Source organism: Carassius carassius, chromosome 16 (genome assembly GCF_963082965.1).
Source record: "Carassius carassius chromosome 16, fCarCar2.1, whole genome shotgun sequence".
Taxonomy (NCBI): Eukaryota; Metazoa; Chordata; class Actinopteri; order Cypriniformes; family Cyprinidae; genus Carassius; species Carassius carassius.
In genome coordinates this window covers 28270895-28290411 of record NC_081770.1, presented here as the reverse complement: position 1 = coordinate 28290411, position 19517 = coordinate 28270895, and the positions used below count along the sequence as shown (strand labels likewise).

The window sequence follows — 19517 nt, the reverse complement described above, 5'->3', positions numbered from 1 at the left end:
CACTGTCTGTCATCTAGACTGACTTAGATCTCTCAATAAACCAAAGTTTGCAAATATAAGTCAAACAGAAGATCAGATTTCAGTATGAACTTTCTCATTAAATGTTTTCAAAACCAAATGATCTGAACGGTCCACACTGAATTTAGCCGCTCTATTCTATTACAGTATGTAAAAAAACTGAGAAAGTATCTAGAGCTATTGAAAAAGCAACCCTTAAGCAATAACATTTCCACTGGGAGATAAAGCTAGTCTCAAAGTAAACTGATCTGAGAAGAAATTAATCATACAAAAGGTGACTTGCGAAATGTATGAAGCCTAAGGGAGACAATCAGGATCTAGAAGATCTTGCTTCATCTAATTATTCTCACAGTATTCCTGATAAAGGAAGATTACAAATGGAAAAAAACTAAATGAACTCTTGATCAATACTGGAGGACTGATGTGCAACGCCTAATATCGCATGGTCAGTCCCGTTATCTGAGGGAACCGGCACATTCAGGCCAGTGTGCCGATGTACAGCTTTCATCAAAGCAATCGATGATAGGCCCATATGAATAAAGCCCTTGTCCTGAAATGGGCACAAAATCCCATAAACTGCATCAGCAGAACGGAGGTAACCATAAGTTAAAGCTAGCTAATAGTGCTGTTGAAAAAGTCATGTCTAACTTTAAAGAAGCTTTAGTCCTCTACCTGATTCTAAACATATGCTAATAAAACATGCATTACTGCTCTGTAGGCTGAAATACAGTTACATGATGACCCTAGAGGTGCCTTGAAAAACTGTCTTGAAAGTCTCTTGGTTACATTTAAGTATTCAGAATTATTCTTGTTGCTAAAGACTGCCGGCAGCACGAGTTACATACTGAGCAAAAAACGCAGAGACAGGCGAATTTGTCTTATAATATACAATAGGTACCAAACTAAGAGTGGGTGGGAAATGTTGATATATCTCTTGGCACTTTCCATGAAGAGGTTACATAAAAGGGCTTGAAATTGTATTTTAATGGTCATTTCTAACCTTTGGAAAATGTTTTATATCCGCCATAGGTCATCAAATGAAGTATCTGTGCATTTTATCATTTTTGTCAACATGGCAATACTGTTTAATGGTTCGACCATGACTCCATTGTTTTGTTTTGTTTTTAGAAACAAACATGCAAATTAAATAATCGTTTAAATAAAAAAAAACATAATTTGAAAAAGAATAAATAATAAATTGGGCTGTCACTCTGTAGGACAAGATAGTAGGGGTTGCAAAAAGGTGGAACTTTTCCAATAAATTTCGGAAATATTCCAGAAATTTTGGAAACTTTCCAGGTTTTTTTTTTTTTTTTTTTGTGAATATTCCAGGGATTTTTGGAAAGTTTATGGAAATTTACCAGAAATGTTCCACCCCTTTTGCAACCCTATTTGGGACCAAAAAAATGGTTTAAAGTTATTAGTAACTTACATTTGTGTCTTTCTTGATGGAAAATAATTTTCCACCAAGACCAGTTTAAAAACATATGCTTCCAAAAACATCATCTTAAAAGTTTTACTATACTTCTAGAGAATGACTTACCTTCACATTTCTCAAGGATGTGAACCGTTTCTCCAAGCTCTAGAGTCAGACCAAGTGACACTGATCCGCGGAAACTACAGACCACTGAGAAAAGAAAAAAAGAGAAGAGAAAAATGAGTTAGATGCTTATTGAAAATGTTCAGACACAATTCATTGTAAATAAAACCACAAAACAATTTGATGTTAAAAGCGATGTATTTTCTGCACAACTACCCTCCTGAACAGAATTCACAAACACTCCCCCTGTCTGTCACTGGTCAGAAAGCCCCGCCCCCAACTCATGCTATTGGTTGAGTCAGGCTGGTCATCATACTCAAAAAACAAAGCAATGTCTTTATAGCGCCACTATGGAAGCCCGTTTCAACCACTGAATGAAAAAAATAAAATGGTAACTGCGACTTTTTACTACACAATTCACTTTTTTCCGCAATTGTTAGTTAACATTTTGCAATTCAGAAATGTGAGATATACATGCGCAATTGTGAGTTATAAAGTCAGAATCATGAACATAAAGATATAAACTCGCAATTCTGACTTTTTTCTTGCAATTCGAACTTTTCTCTCACAATTGTGTCATATAAACTTGCAACATTGAGGTTATATCCCATAATTCTAGCAATTCAGATATTTTTGCTCAGAATTGTGAGATATACATTTGTAGTTTCAAATTATCTAGTCCAATTCGAGGGGGGAAAACAATAACTGTTTTCTTACAATTGCGAGTTTACATCTCACAATTCTGACTTGCAATTGCGTGTTACAAAGTCAGAATTGCGAGATAACAACTCACAATTGTGAGAAAAAATGTCAGAATTGTGAAATAAAAAGTCACAGTTATCTTTTTATTAATTTGTGCAGTTATTTTTATTCTGTGGTGGAAACAAGCTTCGATTTACCTAAGAGACATAATATTTTAACTTTTTTGTAGGAAATCCACCTACAAATAGTCTACTTACAAGTTGACCTTCCATATTAAGTACATTGTATAATACAAAACAAGTACAATATTACAAAATATATAATTGGGGAACTCTACACAATTAAAACACATCACTAAATGCAACCAAACAGAGATTAATCATTGTTGGCTTTCCATAGCATTGAGCTCTTTTCCATAGCATGTTCCCCATACATGTATTTTTCAAATGGTGATATTAGGTTCAGTTATAGATTTGCTGGATACAGGAATTTACGCTGTTGTTCAGGGATAAGCCAAAGGTAAAGACAAAGCTACTATCATATTCAGGTCATCTGTATTCCATGCTTTTGCCGCTGGGTTCAGTACATCCATTTTTTTTTTGGGTGGCACATTGTTTTCTTGCCTGGTAACTCTATTTTCTATCAAAATGTAGTTACTATACTGTTATTATTACTCCAGAAACACTGGGGTAACTTTGTATCAGCCACCACTGTAGAGTTGTAAAAACAAAATACAGACATTTTAAAAGTTTTAAATGAAATTCCACTCAAATTATTATGCTGATAACATTTTTTTTTTATCTTTATTTAGGTTATATCTAATACCGATTCAGTAGCACAGTATATGGTACCATGGTGCCCCTACAGTGCAGATGGGTTGAGCAGCGCAGTGGAAATAATAGGATTTATTTTCAATGAATGCATTCCAGAATAGCTAGAACGGACATGTGCGGTTTTAAAAGCAGAGATATTCTGAATCGCCATGGTAACCTGGACCGAGCATCCCAGGGAATTACCGAATCCATGCTGATGAGAAAGCTCATGCGCCTGAGAGCTTCGCTGATTCTAGCTTTCCAAGAGCAGATATTTTTCCGTTACCATTGCAACATGGGGATCACATGGGAAAAATACTTTTTAAGGTCAACATGACATTGAAAATTACTTTCTTAAAACACATTGCTAGTCTTATTTTGAACTATTAACGTATATTATATTATGAAAATACAACAATTTGCTCTTTGCTCTTTCCGGTGACATCACTTAGGCCATGCTGACTATTATCCAAAAACCAGCTTGCTTCTCTGGTTTTCTTTCACCATCCAATCCATTCCAGAAGGATAAAATGAAGACTTGTCTTGCATTTCGCCATTTCACTCGGGAAATACATCACATTACAGAACTAGCAAACGGCTATTCATAATAACTTTAAGAAGCAAAATTGAGCATGTGTGTAAATAGAGATGTCTCTTAAGAGATATTTTTGTACAAAGCACATTCTTAAAATAAACCCACTCCTTAGTCCATAATATAAATGCGGTTTATTCCGTCCCAAATGGGAAAATAAGCCATCCGTTGGCCATTTCATTATATAAGGATGGGATTATAATGGTCAGACACGCAGACCAGCTGAAATGCCTGGAACAAAGCTAAGTAATTTTTCAGAATCCATCTGTATTTGTGCAACATGATCCTGCCTGGCTTGTTTTGCTGCTGTACACAGACAGGCTTCTCACAATCCCAAATTGATATCCACGTCTGTTCTAGAAACAAACTGTTCACAGTGTCACCATGGAACTGGTTACATTGCTGCTCCAGGAAACAATTCAAGCATCCATGATTTATTTGGAATAGACAATGGTTTAGATGACAAATGTGACATTGCATGTTGCATACATTTATTTGTATATACCATAATCCTTATTCATTGGCTCAGGAGTTGTATGATAGTTCTATTTGAAGGAAATCATGCATTCGTTATAATAGCTATAACTGCTTTTATAAGTAAAATGAAGTTTCATAACAAAATATGGTATCTGAGTAAACCTTTCTAAAGACGATTTGGACTAAAACAAAAAAAATCAAAAAGGGACATAGCGTCTTTCAGGATTTGTCATGTTCATTTACTTATTTCTGATCAAATCTGTACCATTTGTTATTTATTTTCAAAGATCTAAAAATGTAATGCTTGTTCGAAGGCTCCCTCTGCAGTTTCCACAAAAACATGTGACTGCCGCCAGAGGTCTGCATTTAGTGAATAATTCAATAGCTATTAAAAGAGCAATTCATGAATTAATCCCACTAAAAGGCGGGACAACATAAACAATATGTGTCTTGAATATGGAACACTATTAATTGCATCAGAAAATGCACTGTGATGGCCCTAATGCTGTAAAACAAATTAAAAATGCTATCCAGTTAATATTCAGGTCGCCAAGATGTCCAGGGCAAATCATGCAGAACACATCATATTTATCTAAATAAATAAAAAAACACCTGAGAAATACACAGCTGCTAGGCTAACCAATGCTAACTTGCAACACAACAAAAATAAACACTTAACATTCAAAAATAGACACTACAGCATTGTTGTCGAGTATAAAATGAGACATATTAGCTACTAGCCTAACCAATGCTAACTTGCTACACAACAAATAAGCACTTAACATCTCAGGCATCAAAACATTGTTAAGTATATCAACGATGTGTGATGTACACAGCTGCTAGTCAGTGCTAACTTGCAACACGTCATAAATACTTTAACTGTTTTATAACAAAACTAGCAGAAATAATAATAAAAATAATTAAACAGAAAAATGTGGATAACATAAGAGAAGACAGACAAATGTGGCACATCCTGAGAGGAAATTACATTTTAATTAAGGCAAATAGCCTGTCAAATTAGCTTTTTGTGGTGCCTGCTAACAAAAAGAGTTTTACCCTTTGAGACGCATGTGTGTGTGATTAGTGCATTTCACAGGGATGTTATGACAGAGATGCTAGCTGAGGGCAGGTTAACCCTTAGCAGAGGAAGCAGGTCAGTAAACCAACCCAAGAGTGTCTGCAAACAGACAGAAGACAGTCATTATACACTTGGTATTTGTCCAGTAACGAATCAGCTTTCAATCTACATGTATTATGCTAACACTATAGGCTAAATTAAGACATTTGCATGTGGCATATACAAACACTCATTAAATGGATGGTGGCCGCTGATGCCCGTAGGGCCGCACCTCTTCCTGCCATTCTGAATTTTTTTCCTGTCATGCCAAATAAACAAACGGCAAGCCAAATGGAACCATGCCGGCAGGTTTTATATGCGTGTCTCAATAATCTGCTAAACAAACAAGCAGAACATGCTAATAAATCTGGGTTTATGGAAGGGCAGCAGGTTTTTATTCTGCTCTGTTTTACTGAAGGATATTACAGGCTCTCGAATGGAAACGCAGTGAAACAACCACGTTCCCTATATTTGATTTACAGAGGCATTTTGCTGTCTGTCATTAAAACTGCACTTAACCTATTAAACACTAGATGGCAGCCTGCTTAATAAGAGAACATCTCTCCTCCTAAACCTCACAGAGACTGTTCAGAATAACATCCTGCCTCAGCTCATACTGTTTCTGCAGTGCATATTATGAAAACTGTTCATAGTATGCTAATTTTCTCTATGTCTAAATGTGCAATATACAACAGAGCCAAAGCAATGTAGCAGCATGCTTTGTTGCATAATTTCTTAAAGTTTTTTTTTATTGTATGCAGTATATACAGTAGTTGCATATACTAAGCAATTAGGGATTATTAATTTAGAACAGTAACATACAGTTTACTCCATACTTTCAGCTCAGTATATACTGGAAAATGTCTATACTGTATTAGAATTATGTGGTATGCTATAATAATAATAAGTTCAAATGCTGGAAGTTAACCTTCATTTTTTAAATAATAAAAAAAAAGTTTATTTTGCAATTGCAATAAATAATTAACGTCAAAGTAACTTTTATAATAACAATTAAAGATAATTTAAATTAAAACAAATATAAATTTAATAAAACATTAAAATAACTGAATAATTGTATGTTCAGTCTAAGTATATATATATATATATATATATATATATATATATATATATATATATATATATATATATATATATATATATATAAAGACCTTTACATTTAATGTTAGTTTTTAAAATCATTATAATATTATCAAAATCAGCCTTTAACCATTTTTTTGCTATCAGTATCAGCAAAAATCTGTTAATTACATATCCGTGTGCTTTGCTATTCAGTATTTTTCAGAAATACAAAGGTGAATTTATATAACGAAACCACATACTCTTTGAGATTATGAAAGTTGCCATAGAAACAAATAATTTCAGTGTCTGAAGATCTCATCTTGTAAAGATGGTAATTCTGGTACAACATAGTTTAAAGGAACACTCCACTTTGTTAAAAAAAATAGGCTCATTTTCCAACTACCCTAGAGTTAAACAGTTTAGTTTTACCGTTTTCGAATCCATTCAGCCGATCTCCGGGTCTGGCGATAGCACTTTTAGCTTAGCTTAGCATAGATCATTGAATCCGATTAGACCATTAGCATCTCGCTCAAAAAATTACCAAAGAGTTTCTATATTTCTATCCGCAGTGATGTTACTCAGCACCTGAAAATAGTCCATAATAGGTACTATTTTCAGGCACTGAGTAATATCACTGCAAGTTCCTTGATTATTACGCCGGAATGAGAGAATAGTTCCTAGCCATATTGGCCTAGAAAATAGCAACTTTTCATTTTCTGTCGGTCTTAGTACATGATGTAACTACAGAAGAGTCAAGTTTTGAATAGGAAAAATATAGAAACTCTTTAGTCATTTTTGAGCGAGGTGCTAACGGTCTAACCAGATTCGATGATCTATGCTAAGCTAAGCTAAAAGAGGTACCGCCAGACCCGGAGATCGGCTGAATGGATTCGAAAACTGTAAAACTCAACTGTTTAACTCTAGGGGAGTTGGAATATGAGCCTAATTTCAAAAAAAGTGGAGTGTTCCTTTAATATGTCTAGATATTATGAAGAATGTAGGCCACCAAATAGTTTCCAGTCTCCACTGACCTCCATAGTGTTTTTTCCCCATTCTATGTAAGTCAGTGGCTACCAGCAACTGTTTGGTTACCAACATTCTTCAAAATATTTTCTTCTTTGTTCAACAGGAGAACTTTTTTGGAAAAAGTGAATTATTTTGGATCTGTAATTGAACTTTCGCTTTAATAAAAGTCGGATAATTAATGAAGAGAATCATTGTAAGAATTAATCCTGCACATCTTTCCACTCTGATTTAGCTTTTAAGGAATAGCACCCAAAAGGATGGATTTACCACTATTTACTCATTTTCAAGGCAGTCTAAACACTCACAAAATCTTTCCCCATCCAAAGCATCAAAGCTCAGCATCGTGCATTAGATTCCCCTGAGAGAAATACTGTACTTTCAGAGTCTGATGCAAACTTTGGCAAGATGTTCTTATGATAGCCTCAGGGCGACAATAAAGCGAATTGATAAGACAGAAACCGGTTGCACATTGTGTTGGCTGTGCCCTCATTTGAAGTGTATTTTACCTAAACACTTTGGACTCTCATTCTCAGTCTGGGCAAACTGCCTGCAGCCACGCTACATAAACTAAATGGGCCATTTGCCTGCATCCATCACAGCTTCTGAGGTGTGGAGGATGTATGTAAATTAGCCTTTGATTTCATATGCTGTTCAGTGACCAGTTCAGGTGTTGTCCATGTGACAGCTGAGGGTGTGACTAGGTTGGTCTGACATCAGTGGGCAGAAACGTGTGCCAAATGGGATTACATTATGTGTCTAAATGACCATTTAACAGCTTCTGATTCAGAAATATTTGTAATAAAAGCTACCATCTGGTACTAAAATACTGCCAGTACAAAACACAGAGAGGTGCTTGCCAACAACAAACCCTTGACAAAAGTGTCAAACTTCAACAACTAACTCGTCCTGTAATGTGAGACAAATCAGGTGCATGAATTAGACCAGTGGTTCCCAAACCTGTCCTGTTTCCTATAGCGGTAGCTGAATAAACAGAAGATTGAACTTCATTCAATGCATGAAAATACCCACAGAATCTGGCATAGCATTAAACACAAACAAACAAAAGTGTGACTTAACACACGACTATGATAACATATGGTACTAAACCATAATAAACCTCAGCTTAAGTCGCTATACAGTCATATTAGTATACAGTCATATATTATAGTCACATACTAGAGCTCAGATTAAGTCATTGTACAGTCACATGCAAGACCTTCGAATAATTTGTTATACAGTTGCATACTAGACCTCAGTTTAAATCTTTGTACAGTCACATACTAGACCTCAGAATAAACTGTTATAGAGTCGCATACTAGATTTAAGATTTAAGAAGTCATTGTACTGTTGCATACTAGACTTCAAATTAAGTCTTTGTACAGTTGAATAGTAGACCAGATTTAGTCGTTGTACAGAGGCATACTATACCTCATCTTAAATTATTGCAGAGTCACATATTAGACATCAGATTAAAGGTACAGATTGTAGGACATGCCACTAGAGGGCGTACTATCAAAACAATAGCAATCGCGTGGTTTGATGACGCTATAAGAAGGAGCGTGGATAGATGGGATTTGTTGTCTTCTACCCAACCGCTGACGGCCATCAATCAGACGGAAAGATAAATCATGGATTTAACGCGAGTTCAACGATTTGCGCAAGTAGATTAGATACAAAGTTAATGCAAGGACGCGATCAGACTATGGATCAGACGCGTCCTCGCGCGGTTCTAGAGACGCGATGCCCCGCGTTTGGCGTGTATGCCCCATAATACTTATCTTGTTGATCGTTATAATAGCATACGTTTTCTGTAAAGATACGAATCAGAATAACTCACCTGTCGAGTAAAACACAAGCGAGATCGGGATCTCTTTCTAGTTGAAGTATGTCGCGAATCTACTTCCGCATTTGTCCATGACACTGTTGTCACGTGGTTTCTACGTCAGTAAAGGCGGTAACAAAAGGTTACTAACGTCATCGACAGGCGAGTGCACTGCCCCGTGTCAGTTTAGAATGGGAATTTTCTCATGATTTACAAGTAGTTGAAAACATTAGAGATATTGTTAGTAATCAGCTGGACAAAATATAGAATACTAGCCTAGTGGTTTTTGGATATTTTACTGCAAATATCTTACAAATTGTACCTTTTAGTGGATAAAAAAATGTATGCAAATTTTTTGTATTTTTATGAAAGCCGGGTTAAACAATCAGCGTGATATGAAGTGTGTAAATGACACTTGGGCCTCCCACGAAACAGCCAAACATATTGAAGGATGAACACAGACAGATGGATGCCCCAAATCTTTGCACTTCCAGACACACTTTTGTTTACAGTTTTTCCTGGTGTCCCAGTTTATACGGTAAGTGTCACACAGAGTGTCAGGGAATTTACCAATCTTGCTCTGAAAACAAACAGACATCAGATACAATACCATCTGTTACACAATGAGCACATCTACATGTGATATCTCAGTTACTGACATTAGTTCTCCAGAATATACCACTTAACAGCTACCTCTCATTGTACTTTTGTGTGCTAACAAGAGCTATTGACTCCTACTCTAAAATACTGTCTGTGCACAGAATGAATACAAAGCAGAGCTACAATTCTCTGTCATGTAATTGTAACAGAGGCAAGCTGGAATGAGGTAAATGCAGGTAAAACCTTACTCTTCTGGCCTCAAGCGATGCGTAGCCAGAGTTAGCTACTTTTGTTAGCAACTTGCTGTGTTGCTAACTACATTTTTACTAGGGTAAATTGACTATTGAAAGTAAGGCACTGGTAGTTTTCTGAGTACAATGATAGTTTAGAAGCTACAGTTTATAAGAAGCTAAAAGCGAACACTGCTAGCTAACCAGACTTGGCTTACTATGCTTGAAAATATACAAATAATTAAGCTGATTTACATCAAAATTTGCATATTTCTTAGTTTTGCAAGCTAACACTGATCAGAAGGAATTTCTTTGTTAATTGTACGTAAAACTGTTTATTTTAAACTGCATTTAACTACTTTAAAATATATTGTTTTATGACTAGTTTGTAGCTTTATAAGCTACAGTTTACAAGAAGCTAGAAACTAACACTGCTAGCAAACAATACTTAGCTAATTATGCCTGAAAAAATACAAATAATTAAGCTTACATAAACATGTTAAATTGTGCACATTTCTAGCAAACACTTAACAGAAGGAATTTCCGTAGTTCTTTCAATGAGCTGTTCAAGAGCTGAAAATTGGAGCAATGATGCTGAAAATTCAGCTTTACATTACAGAAATAAACTACATTTGAAAACATATTAGCATAGAAAAGTTATTTTAAATTGTAACAATATTTCACAATTTTACTGTTTTTACTGTATTTTTATGAAATAAATGCAGCGTTGGTGAACATAGTAGATAACACATCTTTCAAAAACATTAAAACGTTACTGACCCTGAACTTTTAAACACTAGTTAAAATGTATTTATTCTTTTTTATAAATCAGATCATAGAGTTCATCAAGTTCACACAAACAGAAGAGTAGTTCCCCACCAGAGCACTGTCAGAGGGAATAGCACACAATGCCAGACGAATGCAGCCTTAATCCATTCTGCTGCAAACAAAAGCCAGCATTCCACATTTAGAGCTGTTTTCAAATCCATCCCTAACCAGAAGAGTTACCTCTCAGACCTCCCCACCATCAAACTCTAATGTACTTTGAGCAGCGCACCAGTCAGTCTGGCTCTCCCAACCTCAGAGGTGGGCCGTATTGTAAAAAACACATCATGCTTTCCCCTGTCTGGGTTAGAGCCGCTGTGAAGAAGAGACAGTAGGATTAGGGCGGAGAGCGGTTTTGTCATTCAGCCCAAGAGCAAGGGATTTCAGAAGAAAACTACTTTGGACTGGAAGACTTGACTTCATTCATGCCGTATTGTCTGTTTCATACTAGTACCAGATGCAGGTTGCAGCGATCCTGTTGACTGAACATAAAATTTAATACCAACTTTATTTCTGTTTTGCTTGGAAAAACATCCTCCAACTCAATTTTTGTACTGTTTTCATTAACAGCTATAGTGCATTTGCGCTTTATTAAATTTGATTTCTGCATAGAGGTTATCCCAGATTTAATCAAGACATTATTTCAATTACATTTGGAGGTCGGGAAGGTGGAGGTCGGTGAGAGAGAGAAAGGGATTTAGTGGGTCTGAGATAAAGAGTGGATACTATTTTTCAGCTCGGCCTTATGGGTAACGCCTCTATTGTTCGGTTGGGGTTTCCTGGACTTAAGGAATCATTCTTGTTACAGGTTGAGAAATCACTGTATCTTTAATTTTAACACTAGTTTAAGCTCGCAAGGGCCCAAAGTTTAGTCTTCCCAACAGTCCTCTAGCAACATCGTAGAAATCACATTCATCCATTCAAAAACTTTCGGAGACATAGAAGTGCAAAATTACAGTATTCCGTCTTCCTTTGATAGTATGTAATAAGAAACATGTTTATACACAATATGATATTGTTCCAGTATCTGTAGCATAGTCTGACTGTGCAAATATTTTTAGCTTTTTAATTAGCTGGATGAGAAACATTGTCCAGATATAATCTGCATTGGTTATGTTCAGGCATCCATTGCAAGCTGGTTTTGTCTTCCATATTAAATAAGAATGCCATGGCATGTAATATCCCTTTTGTACAGCTAAATTTGGTAAAATTTGACAAGCAAAAATTGCCAATCGAACTTGGTGTAGCGATACATGAAGCACAGCTCACACATTAGTCATTTTAAAACCAAGCAGCTTTCTGTTGCTCAGTGTGGCTAATTTGTGAGGCTAACTTTTGAAACCGCTGCAGAATGTGCATGGGGATCTTTCGTCCTCAAGTTAATTCCTGATCACGTGGGTTCCTATTGAAATGACTTGATTTGGCCAGTGAAAATTTGCAGGATGTTGGTAAATGTGACCAAACCATTATTATTATTATTTTAATTCATTCATTGGGTCAATGGAGTTGTGCTTTTTTATCTATTCAAAAAAACAACACTTTTGTGTTTTAACAAGAAAACATTTAGAGTGGCATTTCATATTCAGTACAGTACAACTGATATCATAATGGCAAAAAATTGACAGAAAACCTGCTTTATACTGATTTAAAAGTATATATAACTGCTTCACAGCTTACTAACATTTGAAAACTTGTGTCTGCCATATCTAAGTAATGCGGTGCAACCAACAAATGTCATGTGGTGTAACCAACATTCAAAACCACTCATAAACAATATTAAGATACATAAAATAAAATAAAAACAGGAAATTGTATCAAGAGGAGGACCTCTGCAGACCCTCATGACTGAATGTCAAGTCAGTTCAAGATGTCAAATGTTTCATGTGGTGCAACTCATGATTTCATGTGGAAATGCAAGCTAAACAGCATAAACGTTAGTATCAGTCCAAGCCAGAAGGGATACACTTGTGCCAACGCTCTTTAGACAAAGTCAAATCTACTAAAGCATTACTTTACAAAACAACTCTTAGCCTAAGAGGAGGCTTCAGGGCTCATCCTGTGCCAACTCTGAATTGTTGGCTGTGTGGTGAAAGGGATCAGATCTCCATATGGTTGAACCACGTGACCGTCAAACCGATTCAATCAAACTGTGATAATTCTAGTCAGCACGCAGTTGAGTTTAACTCTGACACTCATTAAATGAGATTTCAAATTGAAGATGCACAACATAAGAACGTTAAAGAGGAATTCAAAATGGCACAGTGCATTCATTAAAAAAAAATCACTTTTTAACGACTGCAAATATAATTGCTAGATAGACGGGAATGATGTTGTAAAGCAGATGCTGAAGCATTTGACGGCAGGGTGCTGTTTTGTTTTTTCACTTCTTATTTTCTTCCATCTATTCAAATTCCCCTTTAAGGGATCAAAAGCTTTGCTAATTGAGTATTTGAAATTATGCATGATTACAGAAATTAAATGCTTTTTTGCTACAGCACATATGGGCCGTGCTCAGAAACAGTTGCGTCAACCCACTCGATGTTCTGTGCATATCTATCTGCAAAATTAATGGAAATTAAAAACAGTCCCAAAGCTTTCACATTTATTATTTCTTAATTTATTTATTTGTATATATATATATATATATGTGTGTGTGTGTTGGTTTTTGGTACTTTTTATGTCTTAAATGTCGAAATCTCAAACATGAAGGTGTCGATAAGTTAACTAATGAAAGTCAGTACTCTGGTAAGACTGATTGGTTTAATTGATTTCCCTTCCCATTTCATTTGAGCGAACAGCGATGTCTTACGGCAGTACGGATCAGAACAAAAGCTGCATTATGAAGGATTATGCTTGGATTAGTGAGGGGGAATTCTGATGGACAGAACATGAAACACAACACAAATATAACAGGCTGTCAGATTCACAGGTAAACAGTAGAGTGTGTTTAGAGTTAAAGTGAAGGAGAGGGATAGAGATATAAACATGTATAAACAGAGCACATCTGATTGTCCAGTCGTGACTGCATGTGAAAGGCACTTGTGTACTACAGGAGCTCTTCAACCAAACAAGTCAACATACAACTGTGCCAAGATGCCTATTTATTTATTTATTTATTGGCTACAGACAATGTTTTTATATGTAGTGTTTGTGTTTTCTGGTATATATATATATTTTTTTTTTATTTACTTCTTTAAATAAATCAACAAAATGTTTAAAATATCTATTAATATGTATGTTTAAATTTACTTGAATAATTACGCTCAAACATGTTTGAACAGTAAAGGTTTTTTTTTTAGGTTTTTGAAACAAGTTTCTTCTGCTCACCAAACCAGCATTTATATGATCCAAAGTACAGCAAAAACAGTAACATTTTTAAAATGTTTTATTATTTTAAAATAATGTTTTCTATTTAAATATATTTTAAAATGTCATTTATTCCTGTGATTTCACAGCTGAATTTTTTTTGCATCATTAATCCAGTCACTTGATCCTTCAGAAATCATTCTAATATTCTGATTTGCTGCTCATTAGTTTTAGTATTATTATTATTATTATTATTATTATTATTATATTAAAAGTCAAATAAAATAATTAATTTATATAATTGCTTAACTGGCCACTTTATTAGATACACCTTGCTAGAACCAGGCTGGACCCACTTTTGCCTTCAGAATTGCCTCAATTCTCCATGGCATAGATTCAACAAGGTGTATTTTGGTCCATATTGACATGTTAGCATCACTCAGTTGCTGCAGATCTGCACACCCATGATGTGAATCTCCCGTTCCACCACATCCCAAAGCTGCTCTGTTGAGATCTGGTAAATGTGGAGGCCATTTTAGTAAAGTGAACTCATTGTCATGTTCAAGAAACCAGTCTGAGATGATTTGAGCTTTGTGACTATGCATTATCCTGCTGGAAGTAGCCATCAGAAGATGTGTACACTGTAGTAATAAAGGGACTGGTCAGCAACAATACTCAGGTAAGCTGTGGTGTTTAAATAATGCTCAATTGGTACTAAGGGACCCAAAGTGTACCAAGAAAATATCCCCACACCATTACACCACCACCACCAGCCTTAATCATTGAGACAAGACAGGATGGATCCATGCGTTCATGTTCTTTACACCAGACTCTGACTATCTGAATGTCGGAGCAGAAATCGAGACTCATCAGAACAGGCAACGTTTTTCCAATCTTCTATTGTCCAATTTTGGTGAGCCTGTGTGAATTGTAGCCTCTGTTTCCTGTTCTTAGCTGACAGGAGCAGCACCTGGTGTGGTCTTCTGCTGCTGTAGCCCATCTGCTTCAGGGTTTGATGTGTTGTGAATTTAGAGACATACATCGGTTGTAACGAGTAGTTATTTGAGTTACTGTTGCCTTTCTATCATGTCTAACCAGTCTGCCCATTCTCCTCTGACCTCTGACATCAACAAGGCATTTTCATCCACACAACTGCCGCTCACTGGATATTTTCTCTTTTTCAGACCATTCTCTGTAAACCCTAGAGATGGTTGTGTGTGAAAATCCCAGTAGATCAGCAGTTTTTGAAATACTTAGACCAGCCCGTCTGGCACCAACAACCATTTCACATCCCCTTTCTAACCAATTCTGATGCTCGGTTTGAACTTCAGCAAGTTATCTTCACCACATCTAGATGCCTACTGTAAATGCATTGAATTGCTGCCATGTGATTGGCTGATTAGCAATTTGTGTTACCAAGAAATTGAACAGCTGTATCTAATAAAGTGGCCGGTGAGTGTACTGTATATACTTATTACATTTTGTACTATATAAGTGTATTTTTTATATAAATACCAAAAAAATAAAAATAATTCTCTCTCTCTTTTTCTCTATAGTCAACAAAACGACAAAGATATTATATAAATAAAATGTTATATATATTAAGCTACATTTTTTAATAAATATCAAAGAACAAATATAGAGTTTTCCCTAATCTAAAGTGTTCAGAAAATAAAGTATAAAAAGTTGCCTAATCTGAATAAAACAGCAGTTACATATAGCATGCTTTATCTTGCAAATGTTGTTTTAATTACTGATAACGCTCATATGTAGAATGAAATTTAATTCGCTTGACAGGTGGGCCTAAAGTTGCTCTACTTTACCAAATACTACTACTACTACTACTACTATGAGTGAGATCAGGAAAACACTGCAAATGTTCACAGTTTAACAGGAGGAAGTACTTTCCCTCAGGGTCCTGTTAGAAGCAGTAAATCTGATCAACTTACTGACCTGGATATGCTTCGTCTGAGCGAGAGAATACACGCATCCGCTCACGGACACTCAGCAGCGGCTGCAAGAGGCTGAGCGAATGCTCGTGCATGTGACGCTCTGACGAATCTGTGCTGTAACTTACTCCCAACATGCATTATGCAACTGGAAGATCTGAGAGAACCTTAGGTGGATTGATTTTGCGTAACATTTCTATGAAAATAAAAAAAAGCCTTTAGCGTCCAGGATAAAATGGAAAGTTGGAGATGCAGGAGAACAAGGCATGAACACTTATGGCTAAATTTGTGGTGAAACAAGTCGATACACCCCACCTGACGCAGTGACATTACAGGAATCAGAGTCAACCGTGAGGTGGAATGTGCCATTCCAGCTTTCTGAACTGAGTGCTGTTGAATTTCGCTTCGGGTGAGAGGTTGTGGGGGAGGGGATGTGGACACACCAATCCCACACTGCCGGCCTCAGAGCTATTGATCCCCATGAGCTGCATCTCTCCAGAGCTCAACCTGTCCGAGCAGGTTTGTATTTCGGATGTAGGCGTATTAGATGTTCGCCATTTGTGACAGGGATCTGGTATTCAAATAGGATTGGTTATTTCAGGCAACTTGTGCAGAAAAAAACAAACATATGATGTTTGAGGTTTTGCGACATTATTTTAGAAGACAGTAGAGACTGGAAATAAACAGAAAGAAGAGAAACGTCATGAGCTTGGTTTATAGATCGCTGAAGTGATGACGTATTTTTGTAGGCCAATTTGGAAGTTCGCATCACTCTGGTCCTGTATTCCTTGAACCCAACAGATTTTTTCATTGGCTTCTGGATTATTGCCGAAAATAAGCTCTGTGACCAGCACAAGTTTATGCTTCTTGTTCGTCTTGTTTATCATGATTATTTTCACAAATTATTATCTTTTATGCATTATGAGTCCCAAATACAATCACGAGAGGTAAAAAGCTAAACATAGGGTTCAAATTTACTACACCATGGTTATATGACTTTAACGTCACCACCATTAAGTTTACAACAACTGTGTTAATCTATATTTAAATGAAGGTTTGAATTAGAATAGCACAAGGCTGGAAAAGCAGACTAGAAGATAAGTAGATGCGGTTGGTGTGATGATGTTTAATTCCCCCAAAAACCTCTGTAGTCCCAATTAGCAAATTGTTATCAACTAACTTTTTTTCCAAGAAAAAGCTTTAAACAATCACAAGGTGGTATTATTATTGTGTTTTTTCATAAAAATAATAAAGTGTGATGAAATGGTGTATGAATATATATATATATATATATATATATATATATATATATATATATATATATATATATATACATTATCACAATTAAAAAAATTGCATGATTGTCTGCGATTAATTGTGATTAATCACATTATGCACACAATTCAATAATGAATTCAAAAGTAGTGTATTGTGCATTTTTATTTTCCATTTAAAAGTACTGCTATTTGAACAAAAGTGCAATAACATTTGGATTGCAAACACTTTAAACAAACAAGGAGCTTTTTTTAAAGCAGTATTCCTTTTAAGAATAGTAGAAGTTAAAGTATTTATTGTAAATCTCAATTTATAACATTAACATACGGTAATCAAATAAAAAAATTTTTTTTTACAGAAAATATTTGATAGTTTGTTACAGAAAAACAACGAGTCCAGAGCTTCCATCATTACATTATAACATGCACCTTCTGAGTAGAGACCTGCATGATTACGGGAAGAGTGTGGCGTGGGACAACACTTGGGCGAGTGAGGGTGCGGGCAGGTAGAGACTGCAGGAGAATAGGGAGTACTCACACTAGGCAACCTCAACCATTGACTTGATAAAACACAATGGACCAACACCAGCAGACGTCACAGCTCCCCAAATCATCACTTATTTCAGAAACTTCACACTGGACTTCAAGCAGCTTGGATTCTGTGCTGCTCCAGTCTTGCTCCAGACTCCAGATCTTGATTTCTAAATGAAATGGTAAATTAACTTTCGTCCGAAAACAGGACTGTGGCCCAATGAGCAACAGTCCAGTTCTTTTTCTCTTTACCCCAGGTGAAATGCTTCTGACCTTTGTTTCTGGTTCAGGAGTGGCTTGGTTCTAGGAATGTGACAGCTGTAGCCTTTTTCCTGAAGACGTCTGAGTGTGGTGACTCTTGATGCGCTGACTCCGGCTTCAGTCCACTCCTTGTGAAGCTCTCCCAAGTTCTTGAGTTGGCTTTTTCTTGACAATCTTCCCAAGGCTGTGGTGTTCTCTGTCGCTTATACACCTTTCCTACCACACTTTTTCCTTACAGTCAACTTTCTATGAATATATTTTGATACAGCACTCTGTGAACAGCCAGCCCTTTCAGTAATGACCTTCTGTGGCTTACCCTTCTTGTGGAGGGTGTTGATGATTGTCTTCTGAATAACTGTCAAGTCAGTAGTTTTTCCTATAATTGCGGTTGCATGTTCTAAACTAGCCCAAGAGTTACCCAGTATTTATACTCAAAATTAATCAAATTAATTAAGCTCAAAATGGAATATTCTATTTTTTTTTATCTTTCAGTTTGTTTGCAATGAATCTGGAATATAAGAAAGTTGGCTTTTTTTAATTAAATTACAAAAAAATAAAGACCTTTTCCATTCCATTGAGATGCACCTGTATGTACAATTTATGGACTAATATTTACACTTCAGGTACTTATACAGTATGTAGTACACTTCATGGAGTAACATATACACTTTATCGACTAATGTGTACACTTCAGGTACTAATATGCACCTTTAATGTAATTATATATACACCCTTTTGTAGTCTTTCCAATCACATGATCTATGTTGCTGGATCTTGAGTTAAAGCAGTAAGCAGAGTCCTTGCTGAGGACAAAGACTTGTCTTGTAGTGTCACGAGGTATGGTGGAGTCGTGCAGCATGTGTGGATGATGGGCCACCATGTAAAAGAAGCTAGTGTGTGATTACACTGATATCTTTCTTGCCTCTGGTGTGAACTCACTCATCCCGCAGTGTCATGATATCACCAGGCACAATCACAAGGGACCAAAGTACCCATATATTCATTTCACTGCTTATTTCTCACATTCACATTAGACAGTGATGCATTGTGAGGTGTTGTGTGAATGAAGTCGCTTCTGAATGTTAAGACAAATAGCAAGCACGGGTGGGCGCTATGACCAAAATCTTATATCATAGCATGAGTCATTTATACCACTAAACACTACCATTCAAAAGCTTGCACAAGGTTTTTTTTTATTTTATTTTTTATTTTTTAAAGATTCATCCATTTGGTGAACATTGCATTGCATTTAAATCAGTGGTGATATTGTTATCAAAATCTAAAATCATAAAAAAGAAGTACTAAAATAACAGAGTTAAAAAATTAAAAAATAAAGCTATATATATATATATATA

General features: G+C 35.9%; 1 protein-coding gene across 7 annotated transcripts in view; it reads right to left on the bottom strand.

Moving 5' to 3' along the window:
• LOC132160081 (dedicator of cytokinesis protein 3-like) overlaps positions 1-19517 on the bottom strand; it is a 177343-nt gene that overhangs the window by 134272 nt on the left and 23554 nt on the right. For all 7 annotated transcript variants that reach the window (XR_009437948.1, XM_059569782.1, XM_059569783.1 and 4 more), the window contains exon 2: positions 1562-1645. Coding sequence is in view for 6 of the 7 variants with exons in the window: in XM_059569782.1 (XP_059425765.1) it covers positions 1562-1645 (84 nt within the window). In the remaining variant the exon portion in view is untranslated. The remainder of the gene's footprint in view (positions 1-1561; positions 1646-19517) is intronic.